The 21,495-nt window shown below is 32.0% G+C and overlaps 3 protein-coding genes across 4 annotated transcripts in view; 1 reads left to right on the forward strand and 2 right to left on the reverse strand.

Annotated features, from left to right (window-relative positions):
• Positions 1–21,495, forward strand: part of LOC144844374 (growth arrest and DNA damage-inducible protein GADD45 alpha-like) — a 115,719-nt gene that overhangs the window by 36,550 nt on the left and 57,674 nt on the right. The window lies entirely within an intron of this gene.
• Positions 499–13,397, reverse strand: LOC144845876 (tetratricopeptide repeat protein 39B-like). 2 transcript variants are annotated; one of them, XM_078703356.1, is made up of 16 exons: positions 13,354–13,397; positions 12,863–12,924; positions 11,468–11,496; positions 8,175–8,279; positions 7,480–7,700; positions 6,903–7,035; positions 6,559–6,658; positions 6,253–6,318; positions 5,566–5,674; positions 4,910–5,037; positions 4,345–4,506; positions 3,888–4,094; positions 3,510–3,621; positions 2,929–3,046; positions 2,645–2,761; positions 499–2,239 (listed from the first exon to the last, which is right to left on the reverse strand). In XM_078703356.1, the coding sequence occupies exons 2-16, from the start codon at positions 12,911–12,913 to the stop codon at positions 1,933–1,935; spliced, it is 1,965 nt and encodes a 654-aa protein (XP_078559482.1). In that variant the 5' UTR covers positions 12,914–12,924; positions 13,354–13,397; the 3' UTR covers positions 499–1,932. The 2 variants fall into 2 exon arrangements, with proteins under 2 accessions (XP_078559482.1, XP_078559483.1); XM_078703357.1 differs by lacking the exons at positions 11,468–11,496; positions 12,863–12,924; positions 13,354–13,397 and adding an exon at positions 10,966–11,105.
• The window catches only part of LOC144845616 (zinc finger SWIM domain-containing protein 5-like), a 32,547-nt gene continuing 27,665 nt past the window's right edge, over positions 16,614–21,495 (reverse strand). The window contains exons 11-13 of the mRNA XM_078703048.1: positions 21,233–21,375; positions 19,642–20,431; positions 16,614–19,180 (exon numbers count right to left, since the gene is read on the reverse strand). Coding sequence (XP_078559174.1) covers positions 18,859–19,180; positions 19,642–20,431; positions 21,233–21,375 — 1,255 coding nt within the window. The 3' untranslated portion in view covers positions 16,614–18,858. The remainder of the gene's footprint in view (positions 19,181–19,641; positions 20,432–21,232; positions 21,376–21,495) is intronic.

Consider the following 21,495-nt stretch of genomic DNA (forward strand, 5'->3'; position numbering starts at 1 on the left):
CGATAATTGCTCTGTCGTCGTGGAGGGCAGCAACCTCAATTTTTAATCTAAAATTAAAGATATGATATTATTTTCTTGTTAAAGTACATCTCCATGCATGTAAATTTTACCCACTTTTAAACTTTAACAGCCTCAGTAAATAAATTTGAAATAAATCTTGTATGCATTGATTCATAATATTGCTTCATTTGTGATTTGTATAATAATAAACAAGTATTTCTTACAAAAAACGCTGCTCATCTCATGATAACTACGTCTCTACATGCATCTCAATATTTATCAGCAAATGTAATTTTCATGGACTCTTTTTTCCGGGCGTGCTTCTGGGGGTGTGCGCATGCCCAGTCCGAGTTTCCAATTACCCATTTTTTCATCCGTAGTAAACTAGTATAAGCTACCACATGGTACAGGAACTCTTTCCGTTCTCTTGAATATAACTGCCTAAATGAGCAGCGCCACCCTTTGGTCACAAAGTAAACAACACAAACTTATTCCACCACTGCAGTTTATTATCAAATATACAGACATGAAGTCAAGGCTAAAACTTGATTTATTGCCACATCAAAATTAATCTTAGCAGAATAAATACAGACAAAGTACCCTACTTACAACAGTCAACATTTACCTACATTTATATCATTTGTGGTCCTGTGTCTTGGTGGTCTTATATCGTTTAACCATGCAGGAAATATACAGTATATTTTCTCCATGGTTTAACCTTAAGGGTTTGGGTTCAAATCAAGTGAAAGTTCATTCCTTTAAAATCAATCTACACCTTTAATGTATTATATGTTTGGGTTTCTTTACAAATGAGGTTATTTTCTAAATATTAATGTCATACAAAAATGTATTGTACTATCATCTATTTATAAATAAATATATGGTATATAAAACTATTACTATGATTAGGAAACAAAACATTATTGCACTAGCAATTGTAACAACTAAACAGCAGATACTAACTACCTGTATATGCATTTCAAACATGTTAAAAAACACATTTATAATTATGCAAATAAATTACAGAGATAATTTACATAATTCTATGACATGTCACAACAAAGATAAAACTAAACTATTGGCGGTTCAACATTATTGTAATTTGTAAAAAAAAGTGTGTCAGCATATTACCTAATACTTATTAACACATAAGCAACTACAAACTTGACTTATACAGTAAATAAAGCTTTCAACTGAATATTAATAGTAAGGAGTAAGCTACTTAAACATGGATCGGAATAAAGCATAGCATGTGATATGTAACCAAATGGCAAGGATAGACATAGATGTGTTATAATAGTTAAATATTAAGTTATGAAATAAGTAGTGTAATGTAACACTTAATCATGGGGAGGAAATAAAGCATGGCATATGATACATAAACCAAAGGATAGACCTAGTGCATCATAGAAAGAATATTCTTCAGTGTACACTTTCTACAAATACTTAATGTAGAAATTGAGAATTAAATAACTAAATTCTTGTTGACAATTGAATTTGAAGATAATACAAAAATAATGTGTCTCTATTATGGTGGTTTACTTAAATGTATTAAACTATATTTTCACTCGTATTCAATCATTTATTTAAGTCTAACATGATTGTCAATATATTTTAATCAGCAAGTTATTTAATTATGGGAATAAATTAAATGTTTACATAAAGAATTATATTATTATATACATATTATATATGTATCATATCCCCTCTCACTATGTGTATCATATCTTCATTCTTTCATATTTTGTACAGATATATTGTTTTATATAAAAAGTAAAATTCAGGCTCTATTAGCTGTAAAGCAAATTCTTGTACAAAGAGATATTTTCTCATAATAATGTACCTCTTTGTAACATCAACTTATTTACTTCACTCTCTCTAGTTTTATATACAACTCTATGGTAAAAACCACAATAAATATTTTAATACATCTTATACAGCAGGTAGACTATTTAACCTTTGATCTCCATTTGACAACCTATGACCTTTAGCACTACTATTAGAAATAATATCATTTCTTGAATCCAGACTAACACTATCTGACAGATTTAAGCTGCACTTTTCTGCTTCAGCTCTCAGTTCTGAAGCATTAGATGCGGCTCCTTGGAGACTAGCAGTGTCGATTTCATCATCGTCCAGGTCGCCGTTGAGGTCGCCCGTCTTTTTCTTGATTGCGTTCATCGCTGAATGCATTCGGAAATGTAAGCGATTCTCTAAAGGATACTTCCTGTAGTTGTGCCTAAATAAGGACAAATATTATACAATTTTTAAATTTAAGTAGTTTATATCACCTGCTGCTTTTACAGATTTTGCAGAACTTCCGACATTATTCATGACATCACTTTAAATACTTGTGTCAATCAAGGACTTTCAAAAAGTTGGAAAAGCTCACAAAAAAATTGCAGCTGATATAAACTACATTCGGCGTGTTTCCAAAGTGTATCATATAATAAATATAAAGTAGTAGGGTTGAGTTTCTAAGTGGCTCATTGGTTTACTCTCAGATTATTAACGGTTTTAGATTTAGTAATGAATAGAATGAGGGAGTAGTATACATGACTTTTCGACAGAGCTTATTAGTTGTTGTACACATTTTATGTGCTTAGTTTTAGAATGGAACGAATCGCAAGTTGGCAAAACTTACCTTGCTTTTTTCAAATATTGCTTGGCTTCCTGGTCACGACCATAATCCATGTAAAGCAACGCCAGTTCCACAAGTGAGTATGGTGCAAGATAATTCTCATGTCTAAATCTCTCTTCACTGAAAACAAAAGAAAGTTCCAAGCAAATTATATTTAAAATGCTCATTGAAACTTATCAACATTGCAATTACATCTCTATACAAATACTGGTTCTTGGAACAATAGTATTGGAATACAGAAAGAAACAAAACAGAAAAGAAAACAAGGTTGAAACTGAAATACTTACTGATAGTTGACTTCTTGAAAACAAAGTTCAGCCTGTGAAGGTCTTTTTAAGTAACGCAGACACATTCCTTTGAGAAGCATTGCCAAGCCATATGAATCATAGTAATTGGGGTTACTATCTGTTGAAATACAAGTAATAAACATTATCATTAAATTATCATTTTATGAAAAAGGCATAAAGCTCTGTCTATACTATCAAACAAGTTTGACATGCCCAAATATGGTAGTGGTATGCTTAACTATGGTAGTGATATGACATCATCAAGTCCATATATGGGCACATTTTTTTGTCAAATTTTTTTGTCACATAAAGTTATATAGTGTAGACATGGCTTTAAATTAAATGTGAGGCATCAGATGTATCTAATATCATTTGGATATACTAAGCTGTAATTATGCGATGAATTTTATTGCTACAAAATTCTACAAAATGTCCGTTGTGTGTACAGTATTTTTGTTGGGAATTTTTCCTCTATTATAAAAGAGAAACAATAATTTATGAATTAAAAATTAATTATAAGATATGGAATTAATTTTAAAAAGTGGAATTCTAGCTCTACCAAATAAGGAAATTGCTCTTACCTTTGGTCTGAACAATCTTTCTTAATTTAGTTTCCAAAAGATTCATAACTGGTTCCAAAAGGTCCTTGTTTGTTCCCAATATGGTGAACCCATTCCACACATAGATCAATTCCTAGTACAATATAAACACATTTGAAAATAACATCTAGCATACTGACAAAATACTGTTTGGAAATAATGACAAAATACTGTTTAAATTTTAAATGTTCATATCTGATTACTTGTATATGTACATTGCAGAGTTAGGCTAAGATGTTTTTACAAGCCAAGACACATATTTAAGGTTATATTTATAGCTTTGACATTCATGACTTGAATTTCAGTCTTGGAATTTTAAGTATAAATTATTGTTTGTTATAATATTTCCTAAATACTAACCAAGCCGGCTAAGGAGTTATGCGTCCCATATGAGCTAAACTTTTTAGCTTTGTGAACTGCAAACTTTTCATAAGGTACAGACTTGCCAGCAATGCGTTGTTTATACTTCTCAACTTTACCATACATCTCCATAATCTGCTCGTGTTTTACTTGTGATTGTTCAGGACACATCGTAAGAAATGAGGCTTGTTGATAATAGTATGTGCTCTAAATAAATTAGCATACAAAAAAAATTTAATAAAGATAATATTATATATCATTATAAAAGCGATCTAAAAGATCCAGAAACTTTAATGATTACACTTCTTGGGTATGCAGTAAATGTGCAGAATAATTAAGTTGTTTATTTTCAAAGACCAGTATGGCTTCACCTATCAAGATGATGCTGCAGACAACATACTTTTTTTTACCCTTTCATCTATCCAGTATTTATTTTCCAGTACAATTTGTATCTTACCTTAGACCATCTACTTTCCTGACAAAGTTTCTCAGCATATTTACTGGCATTTAACCAATCCAATTTGAATGCATGACACCACATCAGTTCCCAGAAACAAAGATGATGGAACTGTTTCCATTCTTGCTGGGCTTCAATACATTGTTCAAATTTCTCAATAGCCTGAAATGTATTATTACCAATATAAGATTATGACACTAGTTGTTTTAGAAAATGTCTTTACTATGGGTGGATGGAGGTCATAGTAAGTTCATTGAACTTTGAGTCGTGACCCCCGTTTCAGTGTAATAATAACATGCTATGGAGTAAACTAAAATATATGTGATATATATAATACATAAATGAGGGTATATCATTGTGTGCAATTGCCATGTTTGTTTGTAATTGTATTCTTTTTATTTTCCAAAAGTCCAATATTTAGTAGGCATGTGCGCTCTGTAGCAGCAAACAATGGTAAGCTCTTACAAAACTGTTGACACACCCTACTGTCCTAGAACATTATTATTTGTGGTCAGTTAAAAAATAGAAAGAAACAAGGAACTGAATAAAGTTATAGTTATTTTACCACATCTATATTTCCAGATATTTCTTCAACTCTTCCAGCATAAAACAAAAACAATGCTCCATTGGGGTAGAGGTCTAAGCAAGGCGCAAGAACACGCCTGGCATACTCACGATCACCATCCGCAGTTCCTAATAAAAATTTATGATTTGTACAGTATTTCAACCATTTATTGATTAAACTGCAATTCTTAATATATTTATCATGGTTATGCAAAAGGTTTTTTTTTTAAATAACACTAAGTATAAAATTTTACCATTTTAAATTCTATCTAAATTTGTAAATTGTAACTAATCATCATTCATTGAAAAATACACAATGTCTAAGGTATTGATTTTATTTCAAAACATCAACCATGCAGTTGTTATTTTTGAAATTGTGAAAATATGTAGAAAATCATTAAAATAAATATCTCTCAGATACCATGTTAAACATGTGAAAACTGCTTATAATATTATTGCTGTATTTTCACAGATTTGATTTATTCTGCAGCCAAATTGACCTTGGTAATGCAATAGACAGGAGTACTAATGCTCAACAGCTGAAGTATCAACTACACTTACACTAAGAATTAATATCTGATTCACAGATATATGAAAAATATGATACGTTTCACTAGTAACTTGAGTTAAACTATAAAAACAATGGTTTTAGCATACCAAATACATGTGTGATGATTGAGTGGAAGCAGATAAGTACAGAAGAGCATAGAGGAGCTCGTAAACTCTGAAGAACACGTCCTTTTTCTAATTCTGCAAGTCCAAATTCCTACCAAAAAAATAAAGGTTTTTCTGTGATTTGCTTATGTGTGAGAAGAGAGAGGAAATGATGATTCAAGTACTGCATTCATCTTTATTAATTTAGGGTAAAAATTATTTATTTTGAACAAAATTAAATGCTCTTTGTCTGTACAGAGTGATCTTCTTTTGTATGTAATGCATAATTCTAACCATTTACATTTTATAATTGATTCTAAAATAACAAATGAACAGATGGCTATATCAAATACAAATGACCAGTATTATCATATGTAACACATTTCTACCTGAAACTTCAGAATCTAAAGGTTACAACGCTAGTATAATCTTTACAAAACTATAACTCCATAGGTCTGAAGCCTTAAATAATGGCATTTCTATTAGTTTCTACTAGGCATTATATTATGTGATAGTAATATCCTATTTTATCTATCAATCGCCGCATGTAAAACTAGTAAAAATAAAAACACAAAACCATCCTGCCCATGACAGAGGAAAAGATTAGAGGAATCTGCATATAAAAAATTATTTAAATATTTTACATAGAAATGTTAAATTGTATAAATGTAGTTTCAAAATGTTACTAACCCTGTTTCCTGAAAATCCAACAAATTCCAGTAATCGTAGAATTTTCTTTGGAAGCATAGATATCATCTGTACAAAATGCAAATAATATTACTAAATAGTTTTATTAATACATATTTATTTACACACTTGTTTTAGTGGTATGCACACATGTAATGGTAGAAAGGATACAAATAAGAGATCAGTCTCCTGGTGTACTAAGAGACTGCAAATGTGTTATGAGTGGTAAACCACATAAAAATCCCATAACTTCTTTGTCTGACATTTCATAAATCCTAATTAAATAAAAGTGATAAAAGTGGATCTTACCAGATTAAAAGTACCTATACCCAGTTTGACCCCACTTTCATAATGCGTTCTGGACCGTTCATCACGCCAATTACGACTCTCCAAAAAGTTAACACATTCCCTTATATTAAAAAAATTCAAATTATCATTAATTTTCTAATAAATCAACTTTATGATATCTAGTCTTAATCAAGGCCGTAGCAAGAGGGTAAAACAGACGAGGCAAAGATGGTTTAAATATAATTATTAATATAAAATATGACGATCTGTGCTGGGGAATTGGGGTGGGTGATTGGCTATGGCCCTGTTAATTTACATGAATAAAGCCAATGAGAATCAATATGTGAATGTTTAAATGTGCTTACTTGTAGGAACTATAGCAACTTCTAATCTTCATTCCACCTTTGATAAAACTGACCAGATTCTCATCCTGAATAAATGACATCATAGCTCTCTGTAACAATGATTCTGCATAGCACAGCTCACCATGTACCTCCTCTAAAATAACAATAAATAACATAATATTTTCATCTCAGCTACTATGATGAGAGTATAATTATTGATGTTTATATGCCTAATTATAATAAATATACATTTTATATCTTTTTTGTGTTATATTCAGAATTTTGTATTTGTTTTGTATTTGGAGAGACACGCCCTTTGGCGATAGTTGTCTTTGACAGCTCTTATTCTTATCTTGTCTCTCCTCAGTGCTCCCTTTTTATGTTTCATTGAAAGGAATAAATAAAATGAATGAGATCCAAATAAAGTTAATCAATCAATTAATCATTAAATGGGGAATAGAATCAAATCAATCAATCCTTCAAACCTGTACAATAATCTTACTGTGTGTGTTTGATAGAAATGACAGACTGAACTGAACAATATTAATGATAGTAAATGACAAGGTATACATGTAGCATGCAGCATGGGGTTACTGACCATCGGTGTATGTGTTAAAGTTTGGTCGCTGAACCATCCTAACCATTGATGACATGACTGACTTAACAACATTCTGACGTTTACGACATCTATGACAGACTTCTACAGCATTCTTAATCCATGTTACAGCATCTTGTATATCTTGCGGGTCAAAGGTCATAATGGCTTGTAAAAAGCAAATGGTGCCATATCCAAGAGCGTGATACATACTGTCTTGTGCCCTGAAATTAATAATTAAAAACTGATGATGAAAATTCTTTTACACCAGATAAGTTATGTATTCAATTAATTAAGCTATGACCTGTAGCATCTCACTAGGACTCGTAAGCACACACTGATGCAGTATATCCATTAAGTGCTTATGTAAATCAGTCTGTTCATAATACATTCACTATATTACAAAACAAATTGCTTGCTTTGAACTACTAGAATATAAGTAAGAACGCATTGACTGGCTGTAGTTTTCTTAAAAGTTTTTACATTGAATGATTGATCACTTTATTTCAGAATAAATATTCCATACAACAATAGAAAATCACACAAAATAGGATTTTTCCCATTTAGACATTTGAAGATCATAACAGATAGTTCGTAGTACAAGATCATTTTCACTATTCAGAACCCTTATTCTAAAACCATACAACATATATATATAAAATACTCAATTAGAAATATTTGTTTAAATGAGTACTAACCATGGTCTCATCCTCATTTTAGCATCGTTAAAATGGTTGTTAAAAAACAAGTTGAGAGCAATAGTACATTCTTCAATCGCAGTCTCCAAGTCCATTTCTGTTGCCCTGCAAATTACAAAAACAATTTGACACTAATTTTCAATAAGAATTATTTTTTAAAGAAAATAATCAAATTTCCTTATTTTGTTTTTATAAATATTTTATGAATAAGGGATAAGGAGATACATGGAGTTAAGTTTAGAAAAATACATATTATTTTAATTTGATGTATTGACTATTATGAAAATGATTTTGGAAATCTATTCTTGTAAAATACCAAGTTACATGACGTTAATCCAAACAAATGAATGAAGGTATTAAATAACACAATTGTGCTATTTTTCCTTTTCTTCATATACCAAGTGTAAACATGACTTTAGTATGTATGAGTAAATTAAATAAACAATAGCAATAAGTGGATTGCCTTGAACTCTTGCATGAATTGTATTTTAAATAATTACAATCAATATCAAATTGTCTTTATGAAAGCGTACTGTATAATTTGTCTTATTATGGATTAATTGAAAACTTCACATAGTATTTACAGTACTTATTTGTATTTATAGAGTACTAGTTGTAAACTGGAAACTGGAAACAAAAACCAGTATTTTAGTAAAGGTCAAATGAAATGCATTTAGACTTGAAAACCGTGCATTTTGGGTCAGTGGGATTGTTGGGTCAGTGGGATTGTTGGGCCAGTGGAATTGTTGGGCCAGTGGAATTGTTGGGCCAGCCAAGGGTGCCTGTTAGGAGAGTTGAGTTTATACCATAATTTGCTGCCCCTTGTATAATTAGACAATTTATATTCAATAAAAAATAGGCACTGCTGTATTGTAGTATGTTTCTTTTACAATTATTAAAGCATGTTTTTGTTTTGAGATAAAAAAACAATTACATTTCTGCTGTTATGTACAGTTTTATTGCAAAATTCACAATTTATCAATATAAGTAACACTTAGCGTTTTTAATAACGATTTACTAAAACGCTAAAGTACTGCTTTGCGGAGTTTGGAGTAGCAATTCATTACAATTACATGCTAGTAGCAGTGTACTACTGTTCTTAAGAGTTGTTGATTGAAATTAACAATTAAAGTACTGCTTTCCACTGCTTTAGTAGTATACCACAATATAATTAGCATAATATCCATAAACATTTGTGATTATATATAGGCCTTTACACTGTTACAATAGTTTAATATATACTGATAAAATATGAATAGAAAACTGTAAAAACATTTTGACAGGTTTGTCACAAATAAATTATCTGAGTTTTGAATATAATTATAATTTGGTATCATTTGTAATTTAGTATTACTATAGACTATTATTTATTTATCTCATTATGTAAAGGGTAATATAGCAACTACAGTATGCTGTCTATTGTATGACAAACTATGTGACGCATTGAGGCTTACTTTACACTGTGAATATTTAAGCATCCTACTTAGTGCTTACAGCACATTAGGAACATGACAGAAATAGCATTAATTATTATATAGCCGTTACTTGGTCTATTCAGTCAAATTTCTACATTCCAGAGATTAAATAATATTGCCCATATTAATGATAAAAAACCAACCAACCAATCTATATTGAATATGACATTCAGCAGAATGAATAAAAAATAATGATTTCACTTATAAAGACAAAATAAATGGTTAAATTTAACCAAAAACCCATTGCCTGAGAGAAATTCATTTTTGATCTGATATTTGATCAAAGTGAATAACTATATTCTATAAAAAATTCTTTTAAGAATTATTTTTCAGGTGGCCAACATATCTTTAATGTTTTATCTTATTAGTTTATCTATAAGTTTCTCTCATAATTTGTAGTATGATGAGAACCTTTAGACTGTTATTTTTGTTATAACATTTACATAGGTATTATTGTTTGTACTGTTTTTACAGTTGTGTTGTAGGTACTGTAATTTAAGATGGTTAAATAAATGATATGATGATATCTGATAGATACCCTTGGCCATTGAAAATGCAAAGGTTCTACCCAGTCATGAGTCTACCCTGGTTGGTGCACTACCAGGGTAAGTCCTACCAGGGTAAGTGATGCAGAATGCATTCAGGTTATTTAGGGTCAAGTCAACCTGTGACATACCCAAGACCCCTTGACACACCTAAGACCTACCACTATTTGACACATCAAAAACATCTCTAGACCTACCAATTTGACACACACAAGAAATACCACTATTTGACACACCAACAACATCTCCTACCAATATTAGCAGATAAACATTTATTTTCCAGGTTGATTTATCTTAATAGTAGTACTTATTATTTAAAATACAAATAATTAAAATGTTGATTTATTTTTTAATATATATATATATTTTTATATATGAAATAATCAATTTTGAAAAATTGTTTTCTAATCAATATTGAGTATGTCTTAATTGGAGAAATAGATGGTTTAAGCTACAATGACTTAAATAAATAATTCAAGACAGGCTGTGCTACTAGGCAATTAAAACACCATCCATCAAAGTACAAAAGTTATGAAATTCAAAACACGTAAATTGAGCTGCAATTATAATACATGGACATGAAATATTACAAATAAGACAATACTTAGTTTATACTTATAACTGATAAGAATTAAGTATGACAGACGCATCGTTGTCAACTAATCAATAATTGAAATTAAAGAATATGAAGTACAACAACTATGACACTGACATGTAAATTAACCAATGTCAGCATATCTATACACATACAACATATAAATTCCTGCCTACCGTCGCATTGCTTTTATACTTTCCACCATCTTTGCGCCAATATCCTAACAATAAACCAGCATATCCTAGGCACAGTACATGCCAATTTGCTCAATATACTTTAATTATTGGACAACGTATTGATTTTGAACCTACTTAATATTCCTATTTCTAGCTGTCTTAAAAAAAATGAAATGATGAATAATTAATGAGCTGATTGTGAAAGTGGGTGTGTTTTGAAGTGCGATCAAGTGGAACCATCTTAAGTGTTTGCTCTGTGGTACAGCCATGGAGTTACACAACTTGTGTTTGCTCCACGGTACAGCCATTTCAATTGAGCTATAACCTGTACTTCCAGGTCAAATAGTGAGAATGTCATATTTCATCTAATATAACATATTAGGACAATAAATAATTATTTTTATACATTAAGCTAGATCAGTTCTAAATCATATTTCATCATTGTCAAAGACTACTGAGAAGCACCCTGTGTGAATAAGCTGAACAAGATTAGTATACTCACACTGGAATTTCCTCTAGTGCATCTTCAAACTAAAAAATAAAACATAAACAACATTTAATTGCGAAAATTACAGGGACATTTCAGGTGATATAGATTTGATTTTGTTATTTATAGATGGTTAGAACTATGGCCGTGTTTCCACAGCCAAAAATTAACCGATAAACTGCCTGTGGAAACGGGATTTAACCGATTCCACCCGAGAAAAATTAAATGCAATGATTTATAAAGGACAAATTGTTGCGTTTGATTGGGCATCTGGTTGTTTGGTAATGACTGATCATGCGCACTTTATTGGTCAAAAAATTAACCAATAATTTAGTTTTGGCTGCGGAAACATGGCCTTAGATACTCTTTCATTCAATTGACAAAACCATTTCATCTACAATTCAACAAAATCACTGACCCACAGCAGTAAATAGTTGCTCTTTTTAAATGCTGTATTTAATCAATAAATGTAACGTAGGTGCAGTTAATCTTCCTAAATTCTAATTCTTTATTACATAAAAAGCAATCTACCACAACATACTTAGAAGGATTACCATAGTTCACTAATAGTTATGATTCAAATATAACTTTAATTGTAAATCAAACAATGAATGTTATTTTATGTCATGAATGTTATAATTATTGAGACAAGAATTATTATAATTCCTGAATTGTTAGTTTTATTGCTGTGATAATTTAATAACTTATTATTGACAATACAATGTTTTATGTGAAATAAAAACCATGAAAAGAGGAAATAAACAATAATGTAATGTTTTGCTTTAATTATTATTGCTCCATTGACTAAACAAACAATATAACATGTAATGCTGCCTAAATGTCAATAATTGCTGCATCACTGGCTTCTGGTCTGCAGAAACTCACGCTCTTTTCATGAAAAATTATGAAATGAAGAGATTTGCATAGTTTAGTTACCAACCTGAGAGACTTGAAATGACAGACTCCACCATTTTGTTGAGGGGAGTGGTCTAAGATCACAGTCCAGACAAATTTGGCACTTTTTTAGCCTCTTTTATAAAGTTTATTCAGCGAGTGTTTATTGATAATACAGAGTGTACCACAGATAGTGTGTGGATTTCCACCTGTCATTTTTGCTGCACAAATAGCAAGGCACACCACTCTGTGCTGCTATATTTACAAAGAGAGGGCTGGTCGGATGCGAAATGTACAGTGCTACATATTTCTGTAATTGATATGTTTGGTGATGATAACGAATAATCGCGTAACTAACTAAATGAGCGACAAATGTATGATCATGAATGATCTAAAAATCACTTATGAAATGTGGGACCGTTCTGCACGATGCAAGACGGTTGGTAACTGTTGTTTTGTGTTGGAGTCTGACAGTAACACAAATAAATAGGAAACATGCGGAGAATAATAAAATACCTCATCTTCCTCATCATCAGGGTTTTCAAGTTTTTGTTTGACCGATGTCATCTTGTCTTATTCTGTTGAATACCGATGATTGAAAAAAAAATGTCAATAATTATAATTAAATTGATGGGTAACAGCTTAGCCTAGATAGACTACAAAGAGGAACATCATGTAAAACATTTTTAATAAATTACAGTAGCCTAGACTGAATATAAAAAGTACATTGATTTTAAAGTTAGGCCTAGGGTCTAGGCCTCTAGTGGTCAAAATCTAAGGGTAGAGGTTACCTATGATTTGAATGAAAAGTCACCCAAACAAGATATTCACTTGGTCAATTCTAGCCTAGGCCTAGCCTAACTTTGAGTCTAAAATAGAGTCATTTAGGGCATTCGGGGTGATTGAACTCTACAGTAACTTTACTACTATCCGCACATTTCATAATGTAAAGAATAAACATTATTTCTACACGATTAACCCAATTATTTTCATTCATTCAAGCTTACCGTATCGAACAAAATCTGCAGTCAGTCAAAAAACAAGTTTCGATGTTGTGCAGTATGTTGTGTGCGTTAACGCCCTCTATAGTTCAGTAAAGAGCTTAAAAAGGGGGATTCTGGGTTTAAAATTGCTTTTAAATATCGTTTATTTATTAAATAAAAAATATTATAACAATATAGACATGTCAGAATGAAGAAGTAATAACGAGAAATTAAAAAATTAAATTTCATATACATTTTAGGGTAAATTCATGGAAAGTCTGTTTTTCAGCAGCTTAGGGAAGCTCATTAATATTCATGAGATATTCACAAAATCACGTCATCAGTGGATTCCAAACTCGCGACGTCATGTACGTTGTGTTTGTCAACTAATTTACATCTCTCTCCCCTGTCAAACCACGACCACCCGATCATTGTGAAATACATTTTTTGTTGATTTTCTAACTTTAAGCTAGGCCTAAAGTGTAATAATAACAGTAGTAGCATATATTTATTTGACATTTAATGAAATACAAAATTTAGTACAGATTACTCCATGGTACAGTACAGATTATATATAGATTGTATACAGTTATACTATTTTTATACCTCGAATAGTTCAGATCGTATTATCGGCTTCAAGTACTAGGCTAGGCCTAGCCTAAATCATTTTTTGTCATGGGTGAGAGCCATTCTGACTAGGGATTCCATGCCACGATGGCTACCCTACGTTTTAAAACATTGGGGCCCATCATGGGCCTAGCTAGCCTACTACTAAACGATTGGCCCATAAATAACAAAACTCAGTGGATCCAAACCCATCCTATCAACCAAACTCCTAAACAATCTAAACCTAAAACGTTCTACAAAATCGGCTGTAAATATTGAGGCAAAACAAGGTCCGATCGCCGTCCGCACGTATGGTGTCCCGATCGTCTAAGTAGGCCTAAAATAGGCCTAGTTTACTCTCCAAAAAAGCGGATACTGCATCAAGCAAGTAGACCAGGTAGTAGGAAGGAGACCTGGCCGATCCGGCCCAGTTAAAAATTGAGCTAGCTAGTGTAGTAGACCCTATGCGAATTGATACTACCAGGCCTTTTACTATAGGCTACACTAAAATTAGCAATACTTATGTTTACAAATATTCCAACTCTCTCATTCGAGCTATGTTATCTATACCATTCCGGTAGGTCGAGTCGACCTTCAATCAAATACTGTACATCGTTTATGTTGTGATTATAAACGGGGTATACTCGACCCGACCAGTTTGGTATTGTATACTGTATTTGCTTATCACGTGACGATGCCAAGCATGGGGGGAGAGAGCACGTGTATCATCGTCTCGCTCTCCTCGCTCAGCAGGAATGTATACGTTACGCTTCATTGATTTTGAAGGCTTTCCCTAAGTCAGTGCGAAAATCGGCAAACGTAAAGTGCAAACATATCTAAGTTTTCACTGTTTTGATAAATTTTCATAGAAAATTGACTTCATAAATGGGAAGACCGACTAAAATTACATCAGATAAGTATAATTTTACAAAAGTAATTGATATGGTTAATGATAACGAGTCGTCGGAAGATTGACCATTTCACGAATTTCCTATTCTGTAACACAGTGTCATATCGCCGTAGCTGCACTTGTAATCTGGCCTCATTTCACAGCCTTCGTTCTGCTTCACTGGGCGCTTATATAAATTGAAACTTTTACCGTTCAAGAGACAAACAAATATATTTTACATTTTTTACTATTCATTTTAAACCCGGAACCCCCCTTTAAACTCCAGTTGTTATGCCGTACTGTACTTAATTTGGTTTCCATAAATAATTCAACGATGTTTTTTACAAAATTGATATAGCCTATAGTAATTAAATTGTAATATTTGGATCAATCGGTGATTATTTTCAGGTAATTAATAACTGTGATACTGTATGTTAAAATTTATAATTCATAACTTTTATTTTGGTAATTATAAAATATTGTTATTGGAATTTTTTGATTTGTTTGTGAAATAATTTTTTTTTTACTTTTTGATATTAATGTTTTTTAATAACAAATTAATTCTAAATCCGGCTACAAGTTTGCAGAATCGTTCTATAAATCAATTCAATTTTTTCTGTGGTACATCAGCTACAAGTGAAGCTATAGGATTGGGAGCAGGTGGAATGTTAGCGCAAAATTCAGCAAAATGGAGAATTGATCATGAAGACAATGAGGGTGTATTAACTGCTTTTGGTTTAAGGACTACTACCAAAACATAAATGAGTAGGAAGATATTCTATGCAATATCCACATTAAACACACCAAAATAATCTTTTTGTATTGGCATAGCTGGTTTGCTCACAAATTATACTAAAATGGCGGCCATCATTACACTCAATGAAAGCAAAACAAAATGATTTCATTCATAATCAAATTTATTACAAATCAAAACTTTGGATTCTCTTGATTTTTTCATTTTATTACAGCATTTTTTTACGACTTCAATGAGAACTCTTTAAATAAATTAAATTTGCAATATTTGTTGTAAACACGACGACAGGAATAAAGCTAGATCTACTACTAGTCTACAGTACTTGAACAATGGTGACTACATCAGGCATGCACAGCTTACATTAAAACACATTCTTCAATACATAACTCACATACTTAAAATGTGAGGGTTAGCAGATATCAAAGCAAATGTCGAGACAAAATATAAATCTATTATTAATGTATTCATTTTAACAAGATCGGTGATCCTTTATTTTGTCTCACAAACCTGACCTTAGCACCGAATTCCATTTCCAAACAATCTGTTCCATTGCTTTAAGATATCTACAGCCTTCAGAAGCTGCATACAAAACATATGTAGGCTCACCATCAAGATATCTACAGCCTTCAGAAGCTGCATACAAAACATATGTAGGCTCACCATCAGTTCATGTAATAAGCTGCATACAAAACATATGTAGGCTCACCATCAGTTCATGTAATAAACCTATTTTTCATGTACATTGGTTAACATTAATTTTAATGCAAACATCATCCTTGACATTTAAACATTATTACGCATGCAATCGGTATTTTATACATTTAGCCTGAGTTTATTGTGAATCTACTTCTTCAAAATTTAATTGTAAATACTTTTTGTTTTTGTTTCGTTTATTTCTTTGTGGGTCCTGTATTTATAAAGTGATGAACCTCACCACAAAATTAACAAAAACAATAAACAAACACACATACCTAGGCAGGTTTTAAAAATATATGCGGTGGTGGTAAATAAGATTAAAAAATTGCTTTTAAACTGTTTTTCTTTCTGGTATTAACCTGAGTTATTCTTTAACATACTACACACCAGGCTACCCAACAAACTATACAATAGGCCTTTGTTTAATTCATTGCACTCAACACTATGGGTTGTCATGGAAATCCTATTGGTCATAAAATATACTACCGTACTGTTTAAAAAAGCTGGATTGTTATTATTCACAACAAAATAAAAAAATCAGTTTATATGCAAATTAAAATATCAATATTATAATATATTCAGGCCATATTTTTTATATTTATCAGTATGACATAGGCTCCTCCAATAGGTTGTCATTGAATTAAATTAATAATTGTTGTTTTAGTAAAAACTGTAATAAAAAATGCAAGTACACATAATTTAAATTGTGTGTACAAAGTGTGAGGTTGCATCATTTGTTTACTCCACTGTTGGCCTTACAAACATAATCAGTACTGTACTGCCCTCTATTGGAATGTGGTTTAAGTAAAAATGTAAAAAATAAGACATTTTAACCCGACCCTGCAACAATTAAGTTCTCAATCTAACTGAAAACATTAAATGGAAGAAGTGTATTAAACCGAATTACCACTTCCAACAGCTAGATCATTAAGATTTTCGACATGGCCTGAACATTGTAATGACGTAAATTAACATAGGTGTTCTATTATGACCAAAACATTATAATGCAAACATTGAGGGCATTTTAACATAGCCAGAACATAAAGCAATTATGTAAAAAAATACATAGGTGTTGTACATTACCAGAACATTAATTGCCAACATTGAGAATAGCTGTGTTTAAGCATGTCTCCATGCTAAAAGCAATCATGTTCTACATTATTGATTGTCAGGACATTACAAATCATTAATTCTGTAAAGCATTAATCAAGTGACACATATGTGTTCATGGCCAGGACATATTAACAGTGACATGATAGAAGGTAGGGTAGCCTACCAAACAGAGAAGCCATTACAAGAAGTTATCATTTGTAACATTTTTAAAAATACACTACAAACTTAAAATATGACTTTAAAAAGATGCACATTTAGGCATACAAAAAAATAACAATCCAAAGGGCTAATTTAAAAGGCTTCTTATGTATACCTTAAAATTGTTTATATTTAAAAATTGTTCATTAAAACAAACTAAAATCTCTCCAATGTTGGTTGTAAGAATGGATAACATACATTAAAATACTACTGTATATCTTGTATATCTTTCTATTGACTCTGTAACATTTGGTTTGAATAATAATTTTATCAAAATATTGGGATGCTTTTAGTAAAATGAGGAATTTACTGGTCACGCAATTTGCATACAAAATTGATTTTTTTAATTCATAAGCAATATGTTCTATTTTTCATTCAGTACCAGTACAATTCTAATATATTTCAAAAACTTAATAAATCATTTTTGAAATTTACAAATTTGTATTTGCTGTTTGTATTTAATAATCAAAATCTTTTGGGAAAGAAGTCAACCAATTCAAGAATGATTTTATTTATTACTTGAACAAAATGGAAGACGCACACTAAACCAAAATAACATGAAATAAAAGAGAGCAACAGAGGGTTCTAAAATACTTTGCTTTCTAGATTTAAAATGTGAGGTAGTTACTTAGCTGCCCAGTGGTATTTGAGCAGTTATCTAATATTAACAATAATAAATATAAACCAACATATTAAAACAAGAACCTGCTAACATTCAACCAATTAATCATAATCACACTCCTTGCAACACACACACACTCACTCCATACCACCATCACTCTCAATTGGTAAGCTGCCTCTGATGACTAGGGACAATTCATTTATAAATTGTAAACAAAAAAACTTGCAGCAGTGACCTTCAACCACTACTAATAATGCAAACTTTACATTACAATGATCAAAATGAAGAAAAGTATGTTTAAAAACATGAAGTATGTACAATGATTTGAACCCTTCTGGAAACTATGAATGTCATTCATTTAACATTAGTTTCTCTTCTTTTTAAATCTTGCTCTGTAAAGCAAGTAGCACCAGCAACATAATGCCATAAAACAACAAAATTGCAGACATCAAATATTAGATGCAAAAAGGTAGGTATGATGTTCACATGCATTTCATATTGTTATATTTTGTAGTTGAATTGCGTAACTCATGAGCAACCTGATGAAAGACTCGACGACGGTGGCAATACGTTGGCAATCACCTTGGAAACATCGCAACCTTGAACATATAAACGGAAAAATGCGACCCAATCACGTTTCCATTCCAGGAGTCATCCGAAACGTTCTCGTATGAGCTGTATTAACTTCTTTTTTCCGCGGTACATTATTTTAAGATCATCAATGAGTTTCATGAACTGTAAATGTCCATCAGGAGCAAGTCTGAATGTTTCACGAGCCTTGCCAAGGAAGTCAATGAAATCACAGTAGTGACGCGGGCTAATATGTGTAAGGCGCGAGTGGGCCGTGTTTATGTAGGCTGAAATCGTGGCATCTAAAAGTTGTTGCAATGGTGCATGATCATACGACAAAAGTTTGAAACAGCGGCGCTTTCCATCTTGGAGTCGACCAACTCCCGGTGCTGTCAAAGAACACCTGAAAAAAAAGATTGAAATTAATATCAAACAATTTATTTATTATTTAATTGTAATGTCGTTGCTTGTGGTCATGACAATAAAGAATTAATCTTATCTTATGAGATGCCCAACTTATCTCTCTAATTGGCAAGAAGGTTAGGCATCATGATTTATTACATGAAGGTTAGGCAATCTATCAAGCAATCACTAAGGTCAAACATCTTAATCAGACAAATTAGGGTATGCTTTCAAATAGCAAGCAATGTCATATTCTTGTACCTTGAGCTGTCGTAACCAACGAACAAAAGATCAGTGTCATAAGAGGTGGCTTCCACTAATCTTCTGGTTCAGACCTATGGAGTTGTATGCGATACAAAACCATAACTCCATAGGTCTGAACAGGCCTTCTAAATCATAAAATTCACATCTTTGCTATGTAGTAGTATTAAAACCATAAAAGAATAACAAACTGTAATTTACCTTCTAAGAACATCAGCCAAGACAGACGGGCATTGAACACTCTTAATAACAAGTGGGAGCATACTAGCCAGTTCATCTTTACCAAGAGAATGGCTTAGGGCACATGCCCAATACACATCATTTATTGCAGGATGGCTATCTTGGTTATATGCTAAAGTTAAGTTCCTCATTGCCAATACAGCCAATCGGTAAGCATGTACTGCGTATCCTCGGTGTTCCATAAAGCGAGCGATCTGGAATAACTGAGTTGAGTTCATTGCTCCGTTAGACGCATCAACAACAATTTGATAAGCAGTTTCAAATGCCATTAGATCCTTCTCACAAAGTGTCAATGCACATAATGCACATGAGGATGGGTCTTGCGCTGCACACTTAAGTGCAACCTTTCTAGCATGTGCATTTAAGTCTTCTTGTTGTTGACAACTTAGCTTTAATTGTACTGCAGTTGTTGGTGACATTACAGTTGTTGCAACAACCTGAGCAGCTTCATTGGGCGTAAATAAAGTGTACCATGTCTGCATAATATGAACAAGAGCAGATATACCAATTTCAGTGGCACATTTCACCATCCACCGAACCATTTCACGTCGATGCCAATTCATATTGGATAGAGTTATTCTTAACACATGTAGACCAAGTTTAAATGTTGCTTGTAATAGCTTAGCATGAGTGGGGCCGTCGCTCGGTGTGGCCACTTTAAATGCATCCTGGGCAAGTTTAAAAAGTTGTGATGAGCAATGAATATGCTGCTGCGCTGCTTCAAGAACTGTTTGTAGTCGATTGACATCGTCTGAAAAATTTCAATAATTTTGTTTTTAAATTTCCATAAATACAGAATGATAACTATATCTAAACCAAACCTTATTACAAGGCTAAAGCAGTGTAATGAACGGAACATGGTATTTGGTCAGAACCTTGGAGGATTATCCATTCCCCCATTACTAAACCAAGAGGCCTATAGTAAACATTTTCAATTTCCCATTTTAATTTCATTTGGGCCATATGTTGATTTTCAGTTTTCTCTACTTTGTTGGAAGAGCTGAAACAATTGAACAATTTGCTTATGTGTCATATGTCATAGTGTAATCAGGATTGTTATTGATATATTTTCTCCCTGTTGAATATTCCATTTTAATGCCACACAATAATTATTTATTTAATATGAATTGAAAAACAAATATTGAATTGAAAAATTATCTAAAGCAAAAACATGGTAAAATTGTCTGTTAGACAATTGGTTTTGGTTAAATTTTATAGTTTCTTTGCCACAAACTAGATATATTTTATACAGTTTATGAGTAATAGTAAGTAAATTGCCTTAAAATTACCCAGAATTCACAGCTTAATTTCCAATCACTTCCTCTGTGAAAGGAAACATGCAATTTATCTAACAATTTCTAGGCCAAGGGCTTCTAAAATGTGCACATTTAGGGGAAGTAAAACACTGTGTAGCCCTCTGTGTCAGATTCTAATGACTAAGCAAATGTGTATTGCTTTATTTTATTGAATTGTCAAAAAAGATATTTTATATGTCAAGTTATTAAATATTAAAGTCATTTTCATGTAGACATTGTGTAATTTGTAAACCTACCCTTGGCTGCACTAAGCATACACGCTGCAAGCTCACATTGTTGGGCTTCAATATGACCCAGGACAAACCAGCGTGGGTAGTTTGCAGCAAGCACTCCGTTCATTCCAGTGTCTGAACCACGACTCGCATCAAATGCAGGCATCCTGAAAAAGCAGTTATATTCACATCAATCACAAGAGGCCTCTGTTCTTGTTTTCATTATTTTGTTTGTATTATGATGGTGTAACACATTAAACTATTATTTTAAAATTGTTATTTTTTTT

This window comes from Antedon bifida, chromosome 6, assembly GCF_963402885.1.
Source record: "Antedon bifida chromosome 6, ecAntBifi1.1, whole genome shotgun sequence".
Classification (NCBI taxonomy): Eukaryota; Metazoa; Echinodermata; class Crinoidea; order Comatulida; family Antedonidae; genus Antedon; species Antedon bifida.

What these genes read in the sequence shown, in the direction of transcription:
- LOC144845876 (XM_078703356.1), bottom strand. Translation starts at nt 12,913, where the DNA reads ATGACATCGGTCAAACAAAAACTTGAAAACCCTGATGATGAGGAAGAT. An exon ending in TTGGATTTTCAGGAAACAGG is followed by an intron (nt 5,675 to 6,252) that starts GTTAGTAACATT and finishes TTTTTTTGGTAG; the next exon opens with GAATTTGGACTTGCAGAATT. An exon ending in ATAACTCCTTAGCCGGCTTG is followed by an intron (nt 3,622 to 3,887) that starts GTTAGTATTTAG and finishes ATATTGTACTAG; the next exon opens with GAATTGATCTATGTGTGGAA.